At 43.4% G+C, this 23135-nt stretch overlaps 1 protein-coding gene across 5 annotated transcripts in view; it reads left to right on the top strand.

The window, feature by feature from the left end:
• AP2M1 (adaptor related protein complex 2 subunit mu 1) overlaps positions 1 to 23135 on the top strand; it is a 42670-nt gene that overhangs the window by 1959 nt on the left and 17576 nt on the right. For 2 of the 5 annotated variants that reach the window (XM_073359184.1, XM_073359187.1), the window contains exon 2: positions 16704 to 16816. In XM_073359184.1, the coding sequence (XP_073215285.1) occupies positions 16743 to 16816 (74 nt within the window). In that variant the 5' untranslated portion in view covers positions 16704 to 16742. Of the gene's footprint in view, positions 1 to 3606; positions 3653 to 3676; positions 3766 to 4328; positions 4373 to 16703; positions 16817 to 23135 lie in introns of those variants that run through there. The other 3 variants (XM_073359185.1, XM_073359186.1, XM_073359188.1) reach the window with 3 other exon arrangements.

Here is a 23135-nt window from a genome sequence, read left to right on the forward strand (position 1 = left end):
TCTGATCTCTTTCCTATTTTAAGCTGTAGGCTTTTTGATCACCGCTCTTATCTCCTCTGCACCATAGACTGCTGTCAAACTTTACCCTTCGGCTGCCCAAAATCAGAACTTGGAACCTTTCCAAGTAGGGAAACCTGAATGCTTTGTGCATTCCAAAAGCCTGGGATATTAGGGGCCCTTCTTATTGAGTGCACATTCTGTGTAGTTACAGGCTGTGTTTACACTGAAGACTCTGTTGGCATAGCTATGCTGGCATAGGCCCCTAATGTAGCCCCCACCAGTAGAAGTTTTTTTTGCTTGTGTAGGAATGCCACCTCCCCAAATGACATTAGCTATGCCATCAGAAAGAAGCACTCTTCTGTTAGCCTAGATGCATCTACTCTGGGGGGTTTGTTGGCATAGCTGTATTGATGGGGTGGGTGGATTTTGCACACTCTTGACTGATATAACTGTGCCGATATAAGTTTAAAATGTAGACTAAGCCACGGCCTCTTGTTAGAGAAGGTTTACTTGGGCTCCTTAAGAAGTAGAGCTGATGCCATTCTGATCAATTAGCAGGAGCAACATTACTTGTCCCTGCAAGCTTTGTTAGCAGTCTGGTCTCTCATCTGGTGTGATGCTACCAAACTGCCCTTTCTCTAATTTTTTGTGTATGTTGCTTTGGTAGAAGGCAGCATTGCTTCTCTTGTGTTGTAAGGGTTCCATCACTGGTAACTAGTACCTCAGTGTTGTCATTTTTTGGAGCCACAGTTTGTCAAAGTTTCCTTTCAGGGTGGTTGGGGAGATCTCCGTTGAAAAAGATCAGGAAACCTCTCTGCCCAGGGATGCCCAGAATGGCACATTTAGAATTTCTCTGTTATAAAAGATAATGGACCCCTGGGGTTATGGATGGCTTGCAGCATGAGTTGTTGAGAAGTAAATGACTGGAAATGTGGTGAGTTGGTGTTGGAATGAAAAAACATCTCTTCTCTCTTAGACTAAGGATGAACAAAGAATAGTTCAGGGTGCTAAATGCATCAGAAAGACTTGTACTGTACAGCCTGCAGCTTCCTTTCTCTTTAATACAGACAGGTGAGCAACAGAGACTATAGGTCCCAGCAAGCAGCATTTCATCTTGATCCCAGCAGGAGAGCAATTAATCTAAACGCATGCTGGGACCCAGGACTCAAAATATGCTTGTTCACTTAGCAATAGGACACTTTCCCTGGTGAGTCGGGGGGCCAAAACCATCAGTTTTCTGAAGTCTAAGCTTTCACTTAAACCCTAAAACTAATTTTCTAGCTTTTAATCTTCCAAGGGGGATGGAATCTAACTCATTTTCATGAGATGTTAGTACCTCTTTCTGCTTCTCAGAGCTTTGTCAAGCAACAGCAGTGAGAAATGAAAGACTTGACTGTTACTGAGAACCCTAAAAGCAGCAGTGAAACTCAACTGTTCACTTAACACTGGTGGTTGGAAAACTTATGAGCAGCAGTGGAGGGAGAAAACATCAAAATTGGAGGCTAAAGAGGGGTAGGATATTGAGAATCTATTTTCCCACATCTCCAGGCAGCAGTCTAGAACAGAGAGAAGCAGAAAGCTCTTTATCCCTGGAAATAGTGCTTCAAATGGACATCCTCTGTCCACAGGCTGATTATATGAAACATGGCACCCTCAAGTGAGAGAGAAATCCCAGTACTCTTTCCCTCCTGCCTGCTCTGAGGACTTATTGGGCTGGACTTAAAACCAGGGTATTGTCCCTGAAACTCCAGTGGTGGTCACCTTTGACCTGAAACTGTTGTCAGTAGCTACTGGTGTGGTGCTCTGCTCTTGTTTGATAAGCTGCGTGCGTGTTCCCTCTGTGTGCTGCCCCAGCTCTGTGCAGACAGCTAACACAGCAGACCCCAAGAGAACCCGCAAAAACCACAGACTCTAGTAAGGTATGAAGGAACCCGAGCCAGGTTTATTGTCGAACGAAGCACAGTAATAGTTTTCCCTGTAGACTCTACAGGGCATACTACGAATTTGTGCTCCCTGGCAATGGACACAGCTCAGTCAGTGGTGGGACACTCCACTGCCCCCTAGACTGGACAAAGATGTGCGCTCCCGGACCTACTTTTATACAGTTGCAGGACAGATTACTCATCGTAGTTCAAACGAATCTATCCATGTTGTCCTTTTGACCCTGTCTTTAAGATGCACCTGCCTGTTTCTTGTTATGTCTGTGGAGTGTTCTGATGCTGTCTTGGCCCAAGTTCCTCTCATTAGCACTTGTGTGTGTGCATGTGCTTCTAACAACCTTTTCTTGCCAACTTCTGTGAGTGGGACCTGCCTCTGGCTCACAGCCCAGCTTTGCATAACACTGCCTGGAAGTACTTTGGTTCAGGCTTCAGGCCTCAGACTGGGCCTCTGATACAAGAGTTTGTTTCAGGGCCTCTTCTTACTACAGAAACTATCTCTTGCTGGGTTTAGGCATCCGTATTTGTAAGGGCAGCTGCTGTCTGTTCCCTCACCATAAACCAAGTGCAGCTCATGAACTGCTTAGAGGGCCACATTAGGTACTTGCCAGGAAAGTTTGGGGGCTCGAGTATTAGTTTGTCAGCTGCTTTATGGCCTGTAGGGTGGCATTGTCTGATCTGATAATACCAACTCTAACCAGAAAGTAATTGGCTTACTAAGCAACCTCATTTTGCTTAACTCAAATCTGTGAATTAATCCTCTTCCTCTTTCAGCCACTGTCACACTTGTACTGGGCTTCAAGAGCAATCTGCTTTACCATGTAATGCTTTATGCGATTCTGAATTCCTGCATCAGTGGCAGTTGGGGGTTGCTTGTGACTCATTCCTGTAGATATATTGCTACTCAGAGGGAACGTTTTTCCTGGATTCTTCCTAGCGCTGTCCTCCTCTAGATGTTGCTGGGTCTTGGTCTGCTTAGTCAGATAAAGCTTATTAATATTCAGGAACCTCACTCATTACTTGAAAATCACAGCTCAAACCAATTTAGTAGGCTACTAAATATACACAAAATGGTTTGGGCAGTGAACAGCAGACCAGATTAGGTGATGGCTGGTGAAAAGCAGTGCTGTGTAAGTATCATGCATACCGAGGAAATAGTTACTCTTCATCTTTCATGCATTTTCATCCATGTGCAGTTTGTGCTGGGGAAGGGTACTGGCTTGGGAGCCATGGAGACTGAGCTCCTCTTAGCTGGAGTAGGTACAGCCAGGGTAAGGGCAGTGCAAGCTTTTCCAATACCATGGGCTCCCATCAGAGTGCCGCATTCCTCATCCAGCCAAACTTCTTATTGGCTACTAGGAACTGGACTGAAACTACCAACTTGTTTTACAAAGGGGCTATTGCACATCACTGGAGTGACTTGGTGGGTATTGCATTCATCTACCAAGTCTTGACCTTTTCCTTTCTGGCAGCTGTTGGGTAAGGCAGCCGGATAAACTATGCTTCAAATGCTGCTCTGATCACCTACAACAGTGGTTTTCAAACTTCTAGCATATCCCTTTCCAAATAATGTAATTTACTGCAAACCCCTATCTGAGATACGGTCATAATATACCTATGATTAGATTTCCAAGTCTTACTCAATAAAATGTGGTATTTGCCATTGCAGGATTTTTCTCTCATACCACCGATGTAGAGCTCATGTACCCCTACAGGTACGCACACCCTCGTTTGAAAAGCGCTGACCTACATCAGACAAGAGCCCATTTGCTTTGACAAACTGCTGCTACCTGCTATCCTTCTCCTTTGGTGGAGGGACATCTTAATAGTAAGGACTAGCACGTGTGTCCATGGCTGGAAGCCCATAATGTCTTCCTTAAAGATAGGTGGTAGCATGACTGGAAATATGCAAAGACTTCAACCTTTCTCTGCTAATGCTGCGCTAATAGCAGTACTTTGGGGTTTCTGGTTATGCTGGGTGGTGATAGCTGTATCTTTGTTATGGTGATGAGAACCATATAGGATCTGAATAGAATAGAATTCCTGTCCTGCTTACAGACTTGCTTTAAGACTACAATTTCAAAGGTGTAGTGAGGGTGCAGCACAGAGAAGCTTGGCTATCCTGTACGTCAGTTTTTCATGGCAGGAGGCTAGGCTCAGAATTTTAGCAGAGATGTTTTACACAGCTTCCCTGAGGAGAGGAGCTCTCTGAAGTCAGCCAGTGAGAATACAAGTTAGCCCATTAGCTTTATGACAGAAATGTGTATTGGCATGTGCTTGCTTTAGGAAAGTCCATGGTAGTTTCCATAATACTAGGATATGATAACAGCCTTAATGACACCTGTGTGTTTTTTTTTCTCCTAGAAAGAGGAGAAACACATCTTCTGGCAAGTTTTGAACTTGTAGCTTCTGCAGATATGTTTCCTCTTACTCAGGTGATGGCAAGAAACTGCTGAGATTAGGGTTTAGAGGGGTGGTTCCCAACCTATGTACCATTGTGGGCTGCATATGCAGCTATCTGGGTTAGGCTGCATCCACACAATACTATCTGTATGGCCCTGAGGATGTCTAATGGGTTGCAGCTGTGTGCTGATTAGGCTGCCAAGCAGCCTGTGGGTTGAGAACCACTGGTTTAGAGCCTGGAATTGAGTGTGAGTTGAAAGCTGCTAGTTTCTTCCTAGAGAAATGGAGGGAATTAGTGTAATGAATGGTGGTGTCTTCATTTTCAGTCTGCTATAAGAGGGGTGAGTGTGTGGTGGGGTGCCCTCAGGATGGGGAAGTTGGGGGGGAGGAGTAGGGTATGAAGCCGCAAGTGGGTTGCAGGGAGTTAGGAGTGCCTGTCAGCACCACATTTTCCCTCCCTGATCCCTTTGGCCTGGCCTGGCTGGCTGGTGGTGTGGAAAGGACACTCTCAGACCTGTCTCAGGCTGCTGATTGTGGGCTAGAGGGGGATGTGTTTCACGGTGGGTGGGTGGGGGTGGAGGGGAATAGGACAAATGGTGATCTGTAGCCTTGGGAAGGGTAGGGACCCCCATGTGAGTTGGAAATCTGGCGGTCTTAGCCCTTCTCCTTCCTCCATGTGTTAGCTGGGGTACTAATGCCTCAGTGAGGGGACGTGAACACCTACTGAGACAAGTAAAGCAGTTCACACCTCTGAGCTATTGTTGGTCTGTAGTCTTCTCCATTGGGTGTTGTGGTCAGACATCTCAATGAAGTGAAGGGGATCATTTCACACCTCTCTGATCCACCTTTGCTGCAGATGTTTGTGTAGAGCCTTTCCCCAATATATTAGGCTCAGATCTGGGGAAGAAGCAGGCTGTGCTGGGAAAGTAGAGATGGATGATAAGATTGTGAAGGGGCTAAAACACACCAGTACTGTCTTTGGCAGGGGTAATGGGCAAGAAGGAGCCAGGAGAAGTGGGAGGAGGCAGGGGAGCATAGGATATACTGAGATCACTTTTCAAAAACAAGGACATTTAAACGCAGAGTTAAGTTTGCCCAGTGGGGCCTTGTGCCCTTCCAGACCATGGAAGGTGGCTAAACTGAAAAGCTAAAACAGTAATACAAAGCTGAGGTACACCCCCTCCCTCCCCCACTGGAGCTGGCAATGATCACTAGGAAAATTTCAGTAAGAGTGTTGCAATAGTTAATAAATCACCAAAGTAAGTGGTGGATTTTCCCCCCTCCTGATGGCATCAAATCTAGAATGAATGCTTTACTGGAAGTTAATTTGAGACTGACTAAAGCATTAGGCTTAATACAGATTAATTTCCTGTTTAACACAGACAAGAGAATTTAAATCTAGTCTAATGGGCCTTTCTGGACTTAACAATCTATAAGTAGATATGATGGACTAAACATTCCATTGTGTTCCCCACCTTTGAATTCCAGCACTTTTCTGGATCCATTCAGCTGTGTTCACTGTTGGGTGTAGTTGTATTGGATTGTAGAGGGATTAGTTGGAGTATCTCTGCCAAGTAACTTGCTGTTAACTGTAAGGGATGGTAAGTCTCTAGCCATGTGTTGGGTCTGAAGATTTGAGAAGGATCTAGTTCCTGTTGAGCACTGCTATACAGAAACTGACATGTGACTGACCCTCAAAACTCATGTGATTTAACAGAGTAAGGCTATATTTACGCTGTGAACGCTATTGTGGCAGTGATGCAGTTATGCTGTTACAGTGCTCATAGCATAAGTGCTTCCCACATCAACAGAAGCAGTTCTTCTGTTGATGTAGGTAATCCACCTCTCTGAGCATCGGTGGATAGGTTGATGGAAGAATTCTTCTATCATCCTAGCCATGTCTAAATCGGGGGTCAGATAGGCTTGACTATGGGGCTTGAGTGAGTGTGTGTGTGAGTGAATTTTTTCACGCCTCTGAGTGACCTAGCTAGGTCAATCTAAATTTCAGGTATAGACCCAGGCTTAAGTATTCCTTCAGACCGAGCCTATTGTCACAGTACCTGTTGGAGACTAGAATAAACACATCTGTACTGTAGCGGGGCGGTGGGGGGAGGCGAGGATTGTAACATCTTTACAGAACATGCAGCTCTAGGTTCAGGCTTGTCACACACAACAGTGGTAACTGCATTCACAGTAGCAGACTGGAACTGCTTTTTCACAGCTCTTTTTCTTCAGGTTCAAGATCTCCTTAATCTGCTTCTGATGGAGCATAAAGCCTAGCTAGCCTTTGCTTCAAGTTTCTTCAGGATAAATAACTTGTATTGTAGGTTGTTAAAGCTCAAGAGCTGAGCCATTAATCTTGTACCTCTCTTGGGTGCTAAATCTGAGGAAGTATAGGGCCTGCATAGGCCAAGCTACCTTGAAAAGCCTGAAAGTGTAAAGAGAAGAACAGAACATTAGTTGCTCAAGGCTGATTGTTTCCCAGTAACAGGATTGCTCATTCTGACTGAGTCATTCTGCTTTGTGCATAGCAGCTTGCTTTAACTCCATTTTGGATTTTTATTATGGGGGCCTCCTGATTCCAACAGCTATGAGTCACAAAATATAGCAATGTTTCAGTTATCTAAACTGTTGCCTGTGTTTTTTAACCACTACATGCTGTTTGTGCTTTACAGCCCACTTATTTACTTATGACAAAAGGCATGAAAGCTTTTAAGCTCTTTTGTGCAGACACATCCCATGGTTCTAAGCAGGATTGTCCAGTAGTTAAGGCACTGACCTTTGACACAGGAGATCTGGGTTCATTTCCCTGCTATGCCACAGACTTCCTGAACTTGAGCAAGCCACAGTAGTCTTTCTTGGTTCCTCTTCTGTAATATGGAAATAATGCTTCCCTACCTTGCAGGGATGTTGTGAGGTTAAATACACTAAAGATTGCATGGCACTCTGACCTAGTAGTAATGGGGCTATATAGGGATCATAGATAGGAAAACTAAGATCTATAATCCACCAAACAGCTTTGTGTGGTGTTTGGATAACATGGTGGCAGAACTGCCTAAATACTGTCTGTGCTACAGCCTTCACCATTTCTGCCACCAGTAGAGCTGCACTGGTGTTGGATTATGGGTCCTAGTTTCTCTAGTGTAGTGAAGGCTGTTGACGTTTTGACTAAGATGACAAGCTAATAAGTATCTAGGTTTCTTACTAACCAAATGGAGTGTTTCACTGTACAAAGACAAGTGAGAACCTAAGGCCATCAATGTGAATATTTCAGACAAATGAAGGTGTTGGTCAGAAAACTACATGAATGGCTGTTGGTTAGACTTCAGCAGTCTTCTGGGAGGGTGTGATTTGCGTTTCATATCAAGAACCCTTGTATTGTGTGATGTTTGTTATGTTTAACACCCTACTGAATTCAAGGCCTTGAAAAACACGTCATGGACTGTGGAATCTGGTCCTTTGTGTGCTTCTACCCTAACCCTATACTATACAGATTTCACATGGGAGACCAGTGTTTCTCAAACTTTGGGTCCTGACCCAAAAGGGGATTGCGGGGTGGGTGAGTGGTCATAAGTTTTTTTGGGAGGGGGGGATCACAGTATTGCCACCCTTACTTCTGCTTTGCCTTCAGAGCTGGGTGGCCGAAGGGCTGCAGCTGCTGACCGAGGGCCCAGCTCTGAAGGAGCAGCACAGAAGTAAGGATGGCAAAACCATGCCATCCTTCCTTCTGCGCCGCTGCTGGCAGCGGCTCTGCCTTCAGAACTGAGCTCCCAGCTGCCACTCTCTGGCTGCCCAGCTCTGAAGACAGCACCGCTGCCAGCAGCAGTGCAGAAGTAAGGGTTGCAGTACCACAACCTCCCTACAATAACCTTGAGACCTCCCCACAACTCCTTTTTTGAGTCAGGACCCCTACAATTACAACACCGTGAAATTTCAGATTTAAATATCTGAAATCATTAAATTTACAATTTTTAAAATCCAGTGAGCATGAGATTGACCAAAGTGGACCCTGAATTTGGTAGGGCCCTAGCTACATTGTGTCTGGTCCTGATGCTCATCAAAACAGGTGTTTTTCCTTTGGCAAGCTAAAAATCGTCTAATCTTAAATCATATTGAATTCCTGAAAGGGAGATTATTTTTAAGGCTGGGATGTTCTTTCTAGGAAACTTGTTGAAGGCAGGATGAGGAGAGACTTCTGACATGAGCTGTGGAGAGAGCTGTTTGTTTTATGTGATCTACCTTCATGCAAATTACATAAGCATCTAGGAATGTCTCTGTAGTCCACTGAATCAGTGTTTTTAATATGATGGAGAAACTTTGCTTTGTCTGCTCTACGTTCAAAGTCTCTACTGTAAAACACAACATACTCTTGTCTTGATTGCATATTAAGTAACAGTAAAAGTACATGAAGTGGATAACAAGCAGCACTAGCCAAATTAATAGCAATTGGACTAATCTTGCCAGCATGTTGCAAAAGGTTTATCCTAGTGTATTCAAACACCTGACTTCGTGTTCTGAAGTTGTGCAGTTGAGCCACAAGTATGAATAACAGTGAACATAAACTTTGTAACTTGACCATGGCTATCCAGCAGTACTAATGTAGAAGTATCCCAATGCTAACTAAAAATGTTAATCTTCTGAACAGCATAGTTCAGTGGTTTTCAAACTGCAGGTCTCAGCACCACTGACCAGGCCACTAAAAGTCCTGTTGACGGTGCTGCCTGGCTAAGGCAGGCTAGTTCCTACCTGTTCTGACACTGTGCTGTGCCCCAGAAGCGGCCAGCAGCAGGCCCAGCTACTAGGCAGGGGGCCACAGGGCTCTACACATTGCCCCCACCCTGAGCACCAGCTTTGCACTTCCGTTGGTCAGGAACTGGCCAATGGGAGTTGGGGGGGGGTGTGCCTGTGGGCAAGAGACATATGGAGCTGCTTGTGAACCTCGGCCTAGGAGCTGGACCTGCTGCTGGCTGCTTCCAGGGCACAGTGTGGTCTGCGGTGCCAGGACAGGCAGGAAGCATGCCTTAGCATCCCTGCTGTGCTGCTGACCAGGAGCCACCTGAGGTAAAGCCCGCACCCCAATCCCCTGACCAAGCCCTGAGCTCTGTCCCAAACCCAGAGCCCCTTACTGCACTCCAAACCCCCCCTTGCCTGCACCCTATTCCCCTTCCCAGCTGTGAGACACACCCACCCTCCCTCTTCCCCCCCCCCCCCCCCCCCAGCCCCTCATCCCCAGCTCCATTGGGTCACGGGCATCAACAATTTTCTTCAACTGGGTCGCCAGAAAAAAGGTTTGAAAACCACTGGTATAATTTATAGGCTCTACATCCCAGTAGGCAGGGTGCTGTTACCTTGCTAAAGATATCAGGCCTATGGATACTGTGACTTCCAAAGGCTGTATTTCAAAGCATGTTACATGTAGCCTACTGATGGTACTGTAGCTGCCCATTGAGACGGTAATGGGCAGAATAGGTATTCTGTTAATAGCCAAATTAGAGAGATCATGAGCTAGTGGACATGGCACAGGAATTGTAAGCATCCTGTCTTTTCTGACTTAATGTGGCCTTGAGTCACTCATCCTGATTTCGGATCATACCACCTTGCTGCTTGGCAGCTGAAGCTTGTTTGTACATACTTTGAATATGTGATGTACTAAGTATTATCACTGCATCACTATCAGAACTCTGCTAGCTTATAAAGGCATGGGTTTAAAAACAAGTAACTTCCATACCAGATCAGACTAACCCACTAAGTCCAAAAACCTCTGTCACTTGATGCTTCAGGATATGTAACTAACTCAAGTAGAAAAGTATATAAGAATAGTATGTCCACAGGGAAAATGTCTTAATAGCGAATGCCTTTGAGCATGATGTTTTACATTTTATTCCAAGTCATAATGTCTTTTACCCCATAAGAATACCTAATCTTTCTAGAAATCTGCCCAACTTTTCTCCTGCTTGCGACCGTGTAGCAGTTAGTTCCCTAGGCTAAAACTGCATTGAGTAAATGTTTCCTCTTTTTTAAAATGTGTTGGCTTTTTGAATTTGAATATTACTTTGAGCATAGATAATACATGACTCAGTACCATTTGCTATCTTATATGTTCTTCCACTTTTGGCTTGATTTTTATTTATTTATTTATTTATTTATTTTTTAAAATCTCTCTCCGTGGAAGTCTTGTCATGCTTCCAGTTGTACTTGTCATCTCTAGACCCCTCTGTTCCTGATCCCCTTGAGGTAAGCAGGGGACAAAATAGTTCAGCTTCTTTTCTTGGTGTGTTCTAGGAACACCACGTACATATAGTTCAGTATCTCCTTCCATTTGTTGCTTCTTGCTATCCTTTTCTTATTTGGGATGGGTGGGAAGAACAGCATGTGGCCATTGGTTAACCAAGTGTAGAGCTGTGAAATACTTGCATATTGACATTCTTGTGACTGCTTGTGAGGGTCCTGTCTGCTATCATCTTTGCTGTACGACTCTCTGGACTAAGCCCCAAGAGCAGCTGTTAGAATAGATACTATGACTTGAAGGAGCTAATTGAGTGAAGAGGGCAAACAATTGCATTGCAGAAACTGGATCTGTATTAAAGCAGCTGTCTGTCATAGATAAAAGCTGTCTTCAGTCTGGCAACCTCTTAGTGGCTGTGAGGCCAGTAAGCACACATGAGGATTCACTGGCAAATAGCTGATCTTGGCTGTTCTGTGGAGGGAAAAACCTTTGATCACTTTTCTCAGAGAACAAATAGTTTGGAAACTTGAAGTGTCATGAACAAGTGCAGAGTAGAATCTAGGGTCATCAAAGTTACGTAACTCTCTCCTTGCTGAACTTCCATTCTCTGCACTATTGTACTTTGAGTGCAAAGTGGAGGCTTTGAAAAGGATGAAGAAGGCCATGGCTTGCAGCTAGACATCTTTTTAACTTATTGTGTCATTAGTGTAGGTGGTAAAACTCTGCAGTATGTAAGTTTGGCTTTGTAGGCACTTACAATACAGAAGCGCAGTTCTACACCACTTCTAGTTTTCCTGATGGCATCAAATCTGTCTGGGATCTTAGATTGCATTGTTTCTGGTGTGTGGTGATGGAGAAGCATGTAGTTTCTTGTGAGGTGCTGTAGAGTAGCTCTTTTTGTTAGAGATCAATGTAGTGGGTAAAAGCTGATGACATTTGTAATTAGCATCTGGGTTTCCAGTGGTAGTCTTAAGTCTAGCCGATACTAGAAAGAGTTTACCCATAGATGCAGTTTATAGCAGCAAAAGTGCTTTTGCCAGTATATCATCTTTATACCTGTTTCTGAGCAAATAAGCTAGGCCAGCAAACACTCTTACTCCAGTATAATTGCCTCTACACAGAGGTTTTTGGCCGTATAAAAAGTTGCATTCCTCTTCAATATACGTTTTGGTGGTATAGTATCTGTATAGACCTAGTGTTAATCCAGTCTTGGCTTAGTGGTATCCAAGATGCCATGACTTGGAGCAGTCATGGAATAAGAGGGAAGGTCTTCTCGTAGATCAGTAACTCGTTAAAAGTCTAGAAGCAAAGAGTAGGAATAAATGGTCGGTTTTCACAATGGAGAGAGGTAAATAGCTGAGACCCCTAGGGATCTGTACTGGGACTAGTGCTATTCAACATGTTTATAAATGATCTGGAAAAAGAGGTAAACAATGAAGTGGCAAAATTTGCAGATAACTATTCTGAGTGATTTAGTATTAAGTCCAAAGCAGAGTGCGAAGAGTTACAAAGGGATCTCACAAAACTGGGTTACTGGGCAATAAAATAGCAAATTAATGCACATGGGAAAAAATAGTCCCAACTATCCTTACAAAATGATGGGGGTCTAAATTAGCTGTTACCACTGAAGATTGAGATCTTGGACTCATTGCAGATAGTTCTCTGAAAACATCCACTCAATCTACAGCAGCTGTCAAAAAAGCTAACTGTTAGGAACCATTCGGAAAGGGATATATAAAAAGACCGTAAATATCATAATGCCACATTATAAATCTGTGGTACACCCACATCTCAAATACTGTGTGCAGTCTTGGTTGACCGTCTCAAAAAATATATTAGAATTGGAAAAGGTACAGAGAAGAGCAACAAAAATGATTAGGGATATGGAACAGCTTCCATATGATATGTTAAAAAGACTGGGGCTGTTCAACTTGGAAAAGAGATGACTATGGGGAGGGACATGATAAAGATCTCTAAAATAATGAATGGTGTGGAGAAAGTGAATAAGAGGATTATTTATCCTTTCATGTAACACAAGAACAAATTAAATTGATAGACAGCAGGTTTAATACAAATAAAAGGAAGTACTTCACACAATGCAAAGTCAACCTGTGGAATTCATTGCGGGGGGATGCTGTGAAAGCCAAAACTGTAACGGGGTTCAGAAAAGAACTAAAGTTCATGAAGGATAGCCATTGATGGACCTATTAGTCAAAATGGTCAGGATGTAACCTCATGTTCTGGGTGTCCCTGAGCCTCTTACTGCCAGATGTTGGGACTGGATGGCTGGGGATGGATCACTGGATAATTGCCCTGCTCTGTTCCTTCTCTTTGAAGTGTCTGGCATTGACCACTGTTGGAAGACAGGATACTGGACTAGATTGGGCATACTGGGTTAGATCAATGGTGTTTCTTATGAAGCTTTAGTAATGTTGTCTTTGCATTTTCGGACACTTCATTAGGTTGTGAATTGGTTTACTAATGTGATTGAAGAGCCATAGGTATGGGTCATTGGATTTCTGTACCTATTCAGTGTACTTAGTCAACATACTATTATAACGCTCAGAATGCACTTTAGGTTTTGTCCAGACATAGGAAAACAGACCATTCCTTATAAAACAGCACAGTGTAATGCAGTACTTATACTGCTGTGTGGCAGTGGGCTTTTCTGCAGTAAACCATTACAAGTCAATTCAGAGTCACATTTTCCTTATCTGTGGACTCTGCCTGAAATGAGAGAGATCTGAGTCAAGATGAACAAACTCTAATAAAATAATTGCTTTGAGACTCCATGAATACAATGAAATACTTTTCCTCTCTAGAAATACTAGATATTATATTGGGCTCAGCACTTGCCTGTAGCTTCAGGCAGGCATGGGCCCTGAATTCTGCTGAAGTGGAGGGATATGAGTATCTCTACTGGGAGGTGTCTAAGGGCTTGTCTACACTGGCACTTTGCAGCGCTCAGGGATGTTTTTCACATCCCTGAGCGAGAAAGTTACAGCGCTGTAAAGTGCCAGTGTAGACAGTGAACCAGCTCTGGGAGCTACTCCCCTTTTTACACTGCTGGGGAGCTCTCTCCCAGTGCTGGAGCCGCGACTACACAGCTACGGCAGCGCTTTAACGTTGGTAGTGAACACATACCCTTAGTGTAACTGCTATTAAGCTAAATTCCTGTGCTGACTTAAACTTTTAAAAATAAAAAATAAAAAAATCAGTAGTACATTGTAACATTGATTTGACATGTAACTGTATCCCAAAACAGTCACAGTGGGCATACAGCCTCTGGCAGTTCCGGAAGTTGGGACTCTTGGCACCTTTGATGGTATAGGAGCTGGGTTTTGTTTGTGGCATCTAGGAGGCTGTTGATCTTAGTTCAAGAATTAAAGCCAATCAGTATAGATGTATAGAAAACATATCTTGCTGAAATAACTTCATCTTTTCTTATAAAACTAATAGTGTGATGTAATACTTAGAATTCTATAAGGTGCTTTAACTTGGTACCACACATTTTGATTTTAAAAAAACAACCACCCTAGAATATAAAATTAACATGACAGATTAAATGTCATAAAAGCTGGATCATAGAGCTCAAAATATAACTGTGAAGAGGGAATCATCAAGTAGGTGGTTGGTTTGTATTTTTATTGGGGTGGGCCCTTTAGGGATCGGGTTTTGGTCTTGTACTATTTAATGTTTTTACCAATGACCTGGAAGAAAACACACAAATATCACTGATAAAGGTGACAGAATGATACAGTAATACACAGTGATCTGGATCACTTTGTAAGCAGTATGCAAACAATGTATTTTAACAGGCTAAACATAAATCTTTAGGAATAAAGAATGTAGGCCATACTTACAGGATGGGGACTCTATCCTGGCAAACAGTGACTGTGGGGGAGAAAACTTGGCTGTGGTGGATGAACAGCTAACCACGAGCTACAAAAGGGCTCATGCAATCCTCCCCTGCATAAATGGGAATCAAGTAGGAGTAGATTTTTACCTAAGTATTTGGTACTGGTGTGACAGCTGCTGGAATATTGTGTCTAATATTCAATTCTGGTGTCAACAATGCAAGAAGGATGTTGATAAATTGGAGAGGTGTCCGCGAAGAACCATGAGAATAATTCAAGGATTAGAAAACATGATTTATAGTGATTGAGCTCCTTGAATCTATTTATCTTAACAAAGAAGGTTAAGGGGTGACTTTGATCAGTCAAGTACTTACATGGGGAACAAATATTTTCAGCATAGCAGGGAAAGATACAACACGATCCACTGGCTGGAAATCAATGCTAGGCAAATTTAGACTCCAAGGTATAAATTTTTAACAGTCAGAGTAATTAATCACTGGAACAACTTACAAGGATCGTGTTGGATTCTCCATCAATGCAATTTTTAAAACAAGACTGGATTTTATTTTATTTTATTTTTATTTTTTTAAGAGATGCTTTTGGGTGGGAAATTTTATGGCCTGTTTACACAGGAAGTCAAACCAGATGATCACAGTGGTCCCTTCTGGACTCGGAATCTATGAATTACTAAGTTGAGGTGGGGGGGAGGGAATTTCTAACTCTCCCTTTAAGAAGGTGCAGAAATCACTCTAAATTTGAGTGAAAAGGAGGGGGTGTGGCACTCCTCTTCATTCCAGCAACCATGGTTAGCAATTTGCTACCTTGCTATGCCTTATAACTAGCTTGCTCTGGCTAAATTGATCAGCAGTAAATTAGCCAGTGTTGGTCAAGGTTTCATCAGACTTCAGAATAAATATTCTTTCATTACACTTAAGGGTAAACACCTAGTTGAGACAAATGCTGCAATATATCCTTCTCAGGCCTACACATGTCTACACTACACTATCTCAGCACTGCTACCCTGCTGCAGCCGCTGTAGTGTAGACGCTTCGTACATCAATGGAAGGGATTTTTCCATTGATATAGTTAATCCATTTGTGAGGTGGTAGCTAGGTCTACAGAAGTCTTCTATTGACCTAGCCACACCTACAGTTAGGTTGACCTAATTACAGCACTCAGGGAACAATGTTTCACAGCCCTGAATGACCTCTCTAGAGTGTTCTAATTTAAGTGTAGATCAGGTCTGAGTTATTGTTTCAGGCTGTGGCTGTTTCTGCAAATGGACAGATACTGCTGCCTTACACTTGGTGGTCACACTTCTGAGGTTCCTTTGAAACCCTTGGGCAACACTTTCTTATTTAAAAAGAACAGCTTAAATTGTCAACTCAAGCTATTTAGCTTGAATACCCACAGTTTATGCAGTTACTACATCTGGAGCTTCAAGCATAATATGATTGTAAGAGGCAAAATCCTCAGAGCTTCACCAAAATTTCATGCAATACCAAGTAGTATCATAAAGCTCCTTGCTGCTGATGTGAACCGTACAGGTCATTCTGTGCCATTAATACCTTAACTAGGAAGTTCATCTCTTAGGCTTAGCTTACTCAAGTTACAAAATGTGCACCCATAAGTAAACTTCAGAATGAATAAACTCTATAGTTGGCTATCACTGCACTGGGGGTCAGGGAGAAGTTCTGCTTGGGGTAAAAATCATGAGTAAGTAAAGTAGTCTGGAAGTTCCCAGATAAAACACATTTTTTTAACCACCTCAAACTTTTTAGATCTCAGGATGTAAGAATCCTGTCCCAATGCCCTTTTGAACTTTGTAGAACAGCAGTTCAAGATTGCTTATTGCCGTGGCACTGCCAGCAAGGGCATACGCACAGGTCCAGAGTGACTGAGCCACAAAGCTTGTGGTTTCAGGGTGACAGATCAGTGTTCGCTTTCCTGAATAATTGGGGCTTCGCTTATAGCCTGGTAAACTGACAAGTTGAGAAGCCACATCAGTGCTTGTGTAAAGTTTCCACCTGGCTCTAATTGGTAGAATCTTGAAGGTGATAGTGTATTCAAGCCTATAACCTCATGTAGGGATTTAGAACCTTAATACAAACCTGTCAGAACTCTCATTCTCACCTTTTACAGTGATTCTGACTCTACATACATGGGTCATTTGTGCTAATCTCCTAGCTGATAGAATTTAGTGCTGTGAAAAGTCTAATGCTGTACAATTACACCACTTATTGCCATACAAAAAGCCTAATGCTCCCTCTGTCTTCTCAGGTCTTATGCAATATGGAAAGAGAAGACTAAGGTTCCATCATGATCGGAGGCTTGTTCATTTATAATCACAAAGGAGAGGTTCTAATCTCTCGAGTCTACCGTGATGACATCGGGTAAGTAACTTGACTCCAACTTAAAGCTTCTGCACCCTAGTCCCACTCACTGTGCAGACAACATTCCATAGCTGCTTCCTCTGCATTAGCTGTGTATGCATGTGAGACTAGTTCATAACTACGTTAACTTAACTAGCAGGATTTTTTGACGTACTCTAGATCTGTTTCTGAATATTGGTGTCCTTCAGGTGATGGTAAAAAGTGCCCTGCTAGTTAGGCTGGGCTTCTCAGCTAAAAACCTCTGTAAGGAGATGCTTCCTAACTTACAGTGAAGCTGGTAGATTTGCAGTTAAAGCAGGAGTGGTAAAATGGCATTTGAGTGTATACCACATACCAGGCCTAGGGGACACATGCTAGTCTTCCCCATGAGCATGGGGAGAAAGAGGGTATGTTTCCATACTTGGATATGGCCGCATTGCCCACAAAGCCATTGGGCAAAGTTTGCCTAGGTTCCAGGAGCTGAAGGTTACATCTGACTTGTATAAAAGAGGTAGTCTACAGCCGTGGTTCTCAACCAGGGATACGCATACCCCTGGGGGTACGCAGAGGTCTTCCAGGAGTACATCAACTCATCTAGATATTTACCTAGTTTTACAACAGGCTGCATAAAAAGCATTAGTGAAGTCAGTACAAACAAAAATTTCATGCAGACAAAATGAGAAAGTAAGCAATTTTTCAGTAAGTGTGCTGTGACACTTTTTATATTTTTGTCTGATTTTGTAAGCAAATAGTCTAAGTGAGGTGAAACCTGGGGCACTCGAGACAAATCAGACTCCTGAAAGGGGTACATAAGTCGGGTAAGATTGAGAACCACTGGTCTACAGAGCCCAGCATGCAATTCATTCTTACTGCTTGGATCAAGCCTCTGATATCCACTAGGGGCTGCCTAAATTCAGCTGCCATTGTCTTTATGGTAGCCAGAATAGATTTAAAACTTACTTTACCTGCAGGAGGAATAGCTCAGTGGTTTGAGCATTGGCCTGCTAAACCCAGGGTTGTGAGTTCAATCCCTGAGGGGGCCATTTAGGGATCTGGGGCAAAAATTGGGGTTTGGTCCTGCTTTTGAGCAGGGCGTGGGACTAGACGACCTCCTGAGGTCCCTTCCAATCCCTGATGATGGGTCACTGACCTCTGTATTTATCAAGTCAAGAATCCAAAGATCTAGCCGTGCTTAACAGGAATAATGTGTATGCTAGTGCCTCCTAAGATGGAAACCAGACAGAAGCATCCCAGTGAAGTTAGCAGTCCAACTCTCAAGTGCAGCTTTTTCCTTTTAAAAAAAAAAAGTTATGCAAGGCCCTTTTTGTATAGTGAAATTCTTGCCTCTAGTGGATTCTAGCTAATGTCCAGTATCAACAGATTGGAATCACATAATCAAATCAAAAAGAAAAGGAGGACTTGTGGCACCTTAGAGACTAACCAGTTTATTTGAGCATAAGCTTTCATGAGCTACAGCTCACTTCATCGGATGCGTACAGCCCTCTGAACCTTGTGTGATCTGCTGGGTATTGACACGCACGCCTACACTAATGCAGAATGTGTAATGGAGAAACAAGTATGCAAATATCAACATGTAAAGTCTCACAAGAATTCAGTTAAGGGTATGAATTCTGCAACCTTGTAGAGCTAAAAGTTGATTCTAATGCCTCTCAAAATGGCACCACTTAAGGATGCTTTATCTGAATAGCATCCATTGAAACACTGGCCAGCAAAAGGCTGTAGCTGGGCCAAATAATTTGCAATTCCCCTTGTTTTGCACCGCCAGCATGTCCGTATTTCAGAGCCTAACGTGCAGTGAGGCATCTGACCTTTTTTGCATGGAAAGTCACCCTTGTGACTGGAAAAAGCTCCTGGCAGAACAGAAGGTAGCAGTACTGGAGCCTTGGCCTTTGCTCTCAGTCCTGTACTTCATTCAGCAGTTTGCACCTTCTTTGGGCTCAGGACCCATTTGTAAACCTTGATGGCCTGTCATGACCTAGTAAATGGCTTTAGTGTGCAAAAAAAACCCAAAAAACTGGCTTAAATGTTACCCATGATATATATTAATAAGTACACACAGTGTATTTATTTAGCATTGTAACAGCAGCTCCAGTAGCTCCTGTCCCCACTCTGGGCGTTGTGATCTCTGGGGTTGCAGCACTGCTCAGGTTTGCCTGGTACCCTGCACTGGCTGGGCTAAACTTGTGAGTGGCGTTGTGATCTGGTACTTGGGGTTGGAGAACCACTTAGTCATATTTGGCTCTTAGCTCTCATGGAGGAGCTGGGCCAAACCTGAACAGCACCCCATGCACCCGGTTGCAACTCCTGGAACAAGGAGTGGAGCCCAGCCAGCTCTGTGGGACCAGAGCTGCCACTGAAGGATAAGCACAGGGTGGGCTCACTCTGCAGCTCTCTGCTTGTCCCTTTGACGCATTCATCATGACCCCTGGGTTGAGAAACATGACCTATGCCTTGCTAAGCAAATTGACTAGCCAGCCTGGGCCCATTTAACCTCATTTTACTGAAGGGGAACTCCTACCTCTGCATGGCTGTGGAGATCAGAATACTGTATCTGGATTTTGCTTTCAGTAACTTTCCTCCTCTTAGAAATAAGGGAATTGAGGCCCATGTTAAATGACTTGTCTGGAAGGAACTATAAAAGTAGGTCTCTAAAATTACTACAGCTGCTTGGTGAGGATACATGGTTGGTGAGGAGATTATAAAGTGGGTTGGCCTGGCCTGGGCCTGTACATATGCTCAAACTCCTAATGTGGCTGAGTGAAGTGGGTACTTATGCCTTCAGCACCCCTTTCCAAGGACAGAGCATAAACTTTGGTGAAAGAAGCTTTCTGGAGTGAAGCGTTTCTCACAATTTGCAGCTCTGCAAAACTGCTTCACTTTCACTTCTCTTGTAGCCTCTAAAACTGGTAAAGATCAATTAATCTTCCGGCAGGAACTTCACCTGGCTCTTAAAGTGCCCAAAGAATTATTGGGGGTTTCTTCTGTCAGTGTGGTGGAACCTGGTACAGAGTTGGCTAATGGCCCACACATGCTGTTTTTATAAATAGCTGTAACTTGGTAGGGAGTGTCCTGTGCATGCTAAAAACTTGTGATGGAAGTGAGCAATTAAATTAGGGTTTTCTGCTGTACTGAGCAAGTGTAGTGAGCAAGGAGAGCTTGATGCTAATGTCCAAACCAGGAAATAGCAAAGCCATGTCTGCTTCAAGCTGTTGCTGGCCCGTCTCTGCCCTTTAGCACATCATTAGAGTCCAAAGAGAATGGAATACTATCCAGCTTCTAAGTATTCAAAAGGAAATAAAAAATACTGTTGTCCAGTGTCCTAAGTGGAATCTGGGTATGAAATGCTCCAGGCTTGTTGCTAAAACATTGCTGGATCAACTCAGTATCCTAAATGGCTGTATTGTGACTCCTGGAGCCTGTGGGCTCTTGTTTCCAAACTATCTTAGCTGAACAGTGATGTAAATGCAAAAGTCAACATGAATGTCATGCACAGAGGGGAGGTATGCATGCCACAAACAATCACTGCTGATGCCCTTGTTGGTTGGTAGCTCATGACCTGAATTTCGTCTTTCGGTGCCAGAGTTGAGACCCACTGACCGGATGCCCGTTTGGAGGGAGAGGAGTGAGACTGGATGGGGGTGGGATTGGGAAGACTTGCGCTGCTGCTTATGCTTTATGTGAACTCTGAGAAATTAAGGCTTCTGACTCCTTGGCTCTTGTTTGGCCCCTTCACTCCTGCCAAACTCTGTGGAAACTTGAAACCTACACACTGGGGGAGAAACTCAAAGCCATGGGTCTACAGTAGCTAGAACTCTTTCCCCTTGTGCATATGTAAAATCTTAAACTGCATATGGTAACTTGGTGTCCAGTGAGCAGAGTAGCAGTTAAGTAACCATTGCTTTGAATTTCCTGGCACTTCTGTATAGCACTCAAACTTGAGATTTGTTTGCTTGCAACTTCTCTCTAAAAGAATGGCTTGAAATAAATGCATGTAGAGCATCTGCCAGTGCCATTTAACTAGATGCATGCATAAATGGTCTTGTTACCTTTCTTAAACTCCATATTGAAACAAAAGCACAGTGCATTTAATTCGAGATTACATGGAAGGGTTCACTGTAACCTTCAAGTGCAGTTTTTATTTGTATGGTTAACTCCTGAAGTAATCCTATCTGCATTTAAACATGCAGATCTCCATATAGCCACCTGGTAGGAATGTGCCATTAAATGACAAATTGCATGTATCCTCTAATTCTTGAGCATTTGATTTCAAACCAGACTCTCTTAATATTGATCTTGTGCTTTGATTATCACACACTCGGTCTTAGTTGTGCCAAGATGATGATGGTAAAGTGCAGCATCTGAATCTTCTGGAAGTGCCATCTCTCCTTCGTGCTCTGATTGTGCCTGCCTTTCTATAATTCCCTACGGTTGGACCAAGCCTCAGATGCTTCAGTCAAAACAGCCTTTTAGGAGAGAATGGTGCCTCAGTCCGATCAGTAATATCATGCCTGATGTCTGCTGGTAGGAGAAATCTAAACTCTAAGCAGGCTTCTCCATTAGATGCAGCCTCACACTTTGAGGCTTCTTCATTCTTGGTGTCTGCTATTTTATTTGTAATAAACTGCACATAAGAGTGCAAATTGGGTAATACTGATAGCAACTTGGGTATGGCTCTTGACTAAACGCCCAATTAGAGCTGCAACTAAACAGCACAGAAATCTGTTGGCACAGACGGCTGCTGAGTGACCACTGCATGTTAAGTTTCTGTCTGCAATTGCTTCACTGCTGTCACAGCTTCTGACTTTCCATGAAGTACCTCCTTCGCCTCTTGTGCCTGGAAATGGGGAGGGGGTGCTATTTGGTCTCTCCTTATCTCTTTGGATTCATTGTGCCTTGTGTGTGTTTCTAACCCTTTCTCTTGTTGCTGTCACTCCTCCTTCCTTCGCTGGCGCCATTTCTGTCCATCCCATCTCATTGGCTGCTGTAGCAATAGGTAAGAGACGCGTGGCAGGCCATGACTGGCCCAACAAAGTGGGGAATTGATGTGCTAAAAGTTTCATTCATTTGAGGCTTCCTCTCTCTTGGCCAGTCCATGACTCTTGGGGCTAGTATTAGTGTTAGTGGGGGGAAGATTTAGCTCAGTCCTGGAGCATTATCATTCATTGCAGGGTTTATTGGGTAACACTTAAGTATTACTGAGGAACTTAAACTCTTCGGGATGAGAGGTAATTTTTATTAACTTGTCTCCCTCTTGAAGACAGAAACTAAACTAGTTTTCTTCAAGGTTCTTGGGTAGTAACAATGTATGTTATCAAGTGTAAGTGACAAAGATTGAAGGGGCTGGAACTTAACCCATTTTGAGGATGAGTATTTACTATCCAACTCACTAATATTAACTATACCCAGTATCTTGACTACCAAAATGCAAAGGCATCAGAATTGCAGTAGGCAGTTCAATACCTAACAGCCTATTAGAAATAGCGTTTATCTTCTAGATCAGCAGTTCTCAAACTTTACCAATCTGAGGACCCACACTTTGATTTAAAATTTTTCCTGGACCCCCAAGCCTCCTGCTTCACTCCACCCCTCTTTCCCACCTCTTTCCTTCTCCTTCCTCCCAGCGCCTCCTGCATGCTGTTGAACTTGGAAGGAGGGGGAGGAGTTGATCAGCGGGGCCAGTGGCTCTGGACATGACTTGTGGACCCCCTGGAGTACCTTCATGGACCCCCGGGGTCTACAAACCAGTTTGAGAAACCCTGTTCTATATCATAGGGTCAGTCCCAGAGCAGAGGTATTGAAGGACTATTGTATGGCTCCTAGCTCATTCCTTGGTGTACAGACACTAGTTCTCAGGCTTGCATCAAGAAAAGAGTGTAAAAAGCCTCCTGACTCCCTGGATTCCTAGTCTTAATGGACTTTCAGCTTAATTATGGGAGTACAGTCTGGTAACTATGCAGTGGCCAGGATGCCAAAACCTTCCTGCTACATAATGCAGAAGGTTGAAGAGCTAGCCTCTGGAGTTTGTTCTAGGTTTAAATTCCACATCTCTCAAAAGTAAAGGCATTTGTACAGTAAGGACTTGGTCTAGTGCACATAAATTGTCAACTGTGTAGTGGGTTTTAAGACAAAGGACCAGAATGGTAGTGCATCATGTTGAGATTAAGGCAGAGCTACATAGGGAAGCTTGCACAGTACCTGCCTGCACTACGCAACTACACTAGTGCATTTCCATTAGCTTGTTGCACCACTGGAATTCTAAAAACTATCAGTCAAACCACTCTGCTGTTCTATAGTTGAAGTATAAGGACTAGCAGTGTAG

Source organism: Lepidochelys kempii, chromosome 9, assembly GCF_965140265.1.
Source record: "Lepidochelys kempii isolate rLepKem1 chromosome 9, rLepKem1.hap2, whole genome shotgun sequence".
Taxonomy (NCBI): domain Eukaryota; kingdom Metazoa; phylum Chordata; order Testudines; family Cheloniidae; genus Lepidochelys; species Lepidochelys kempii.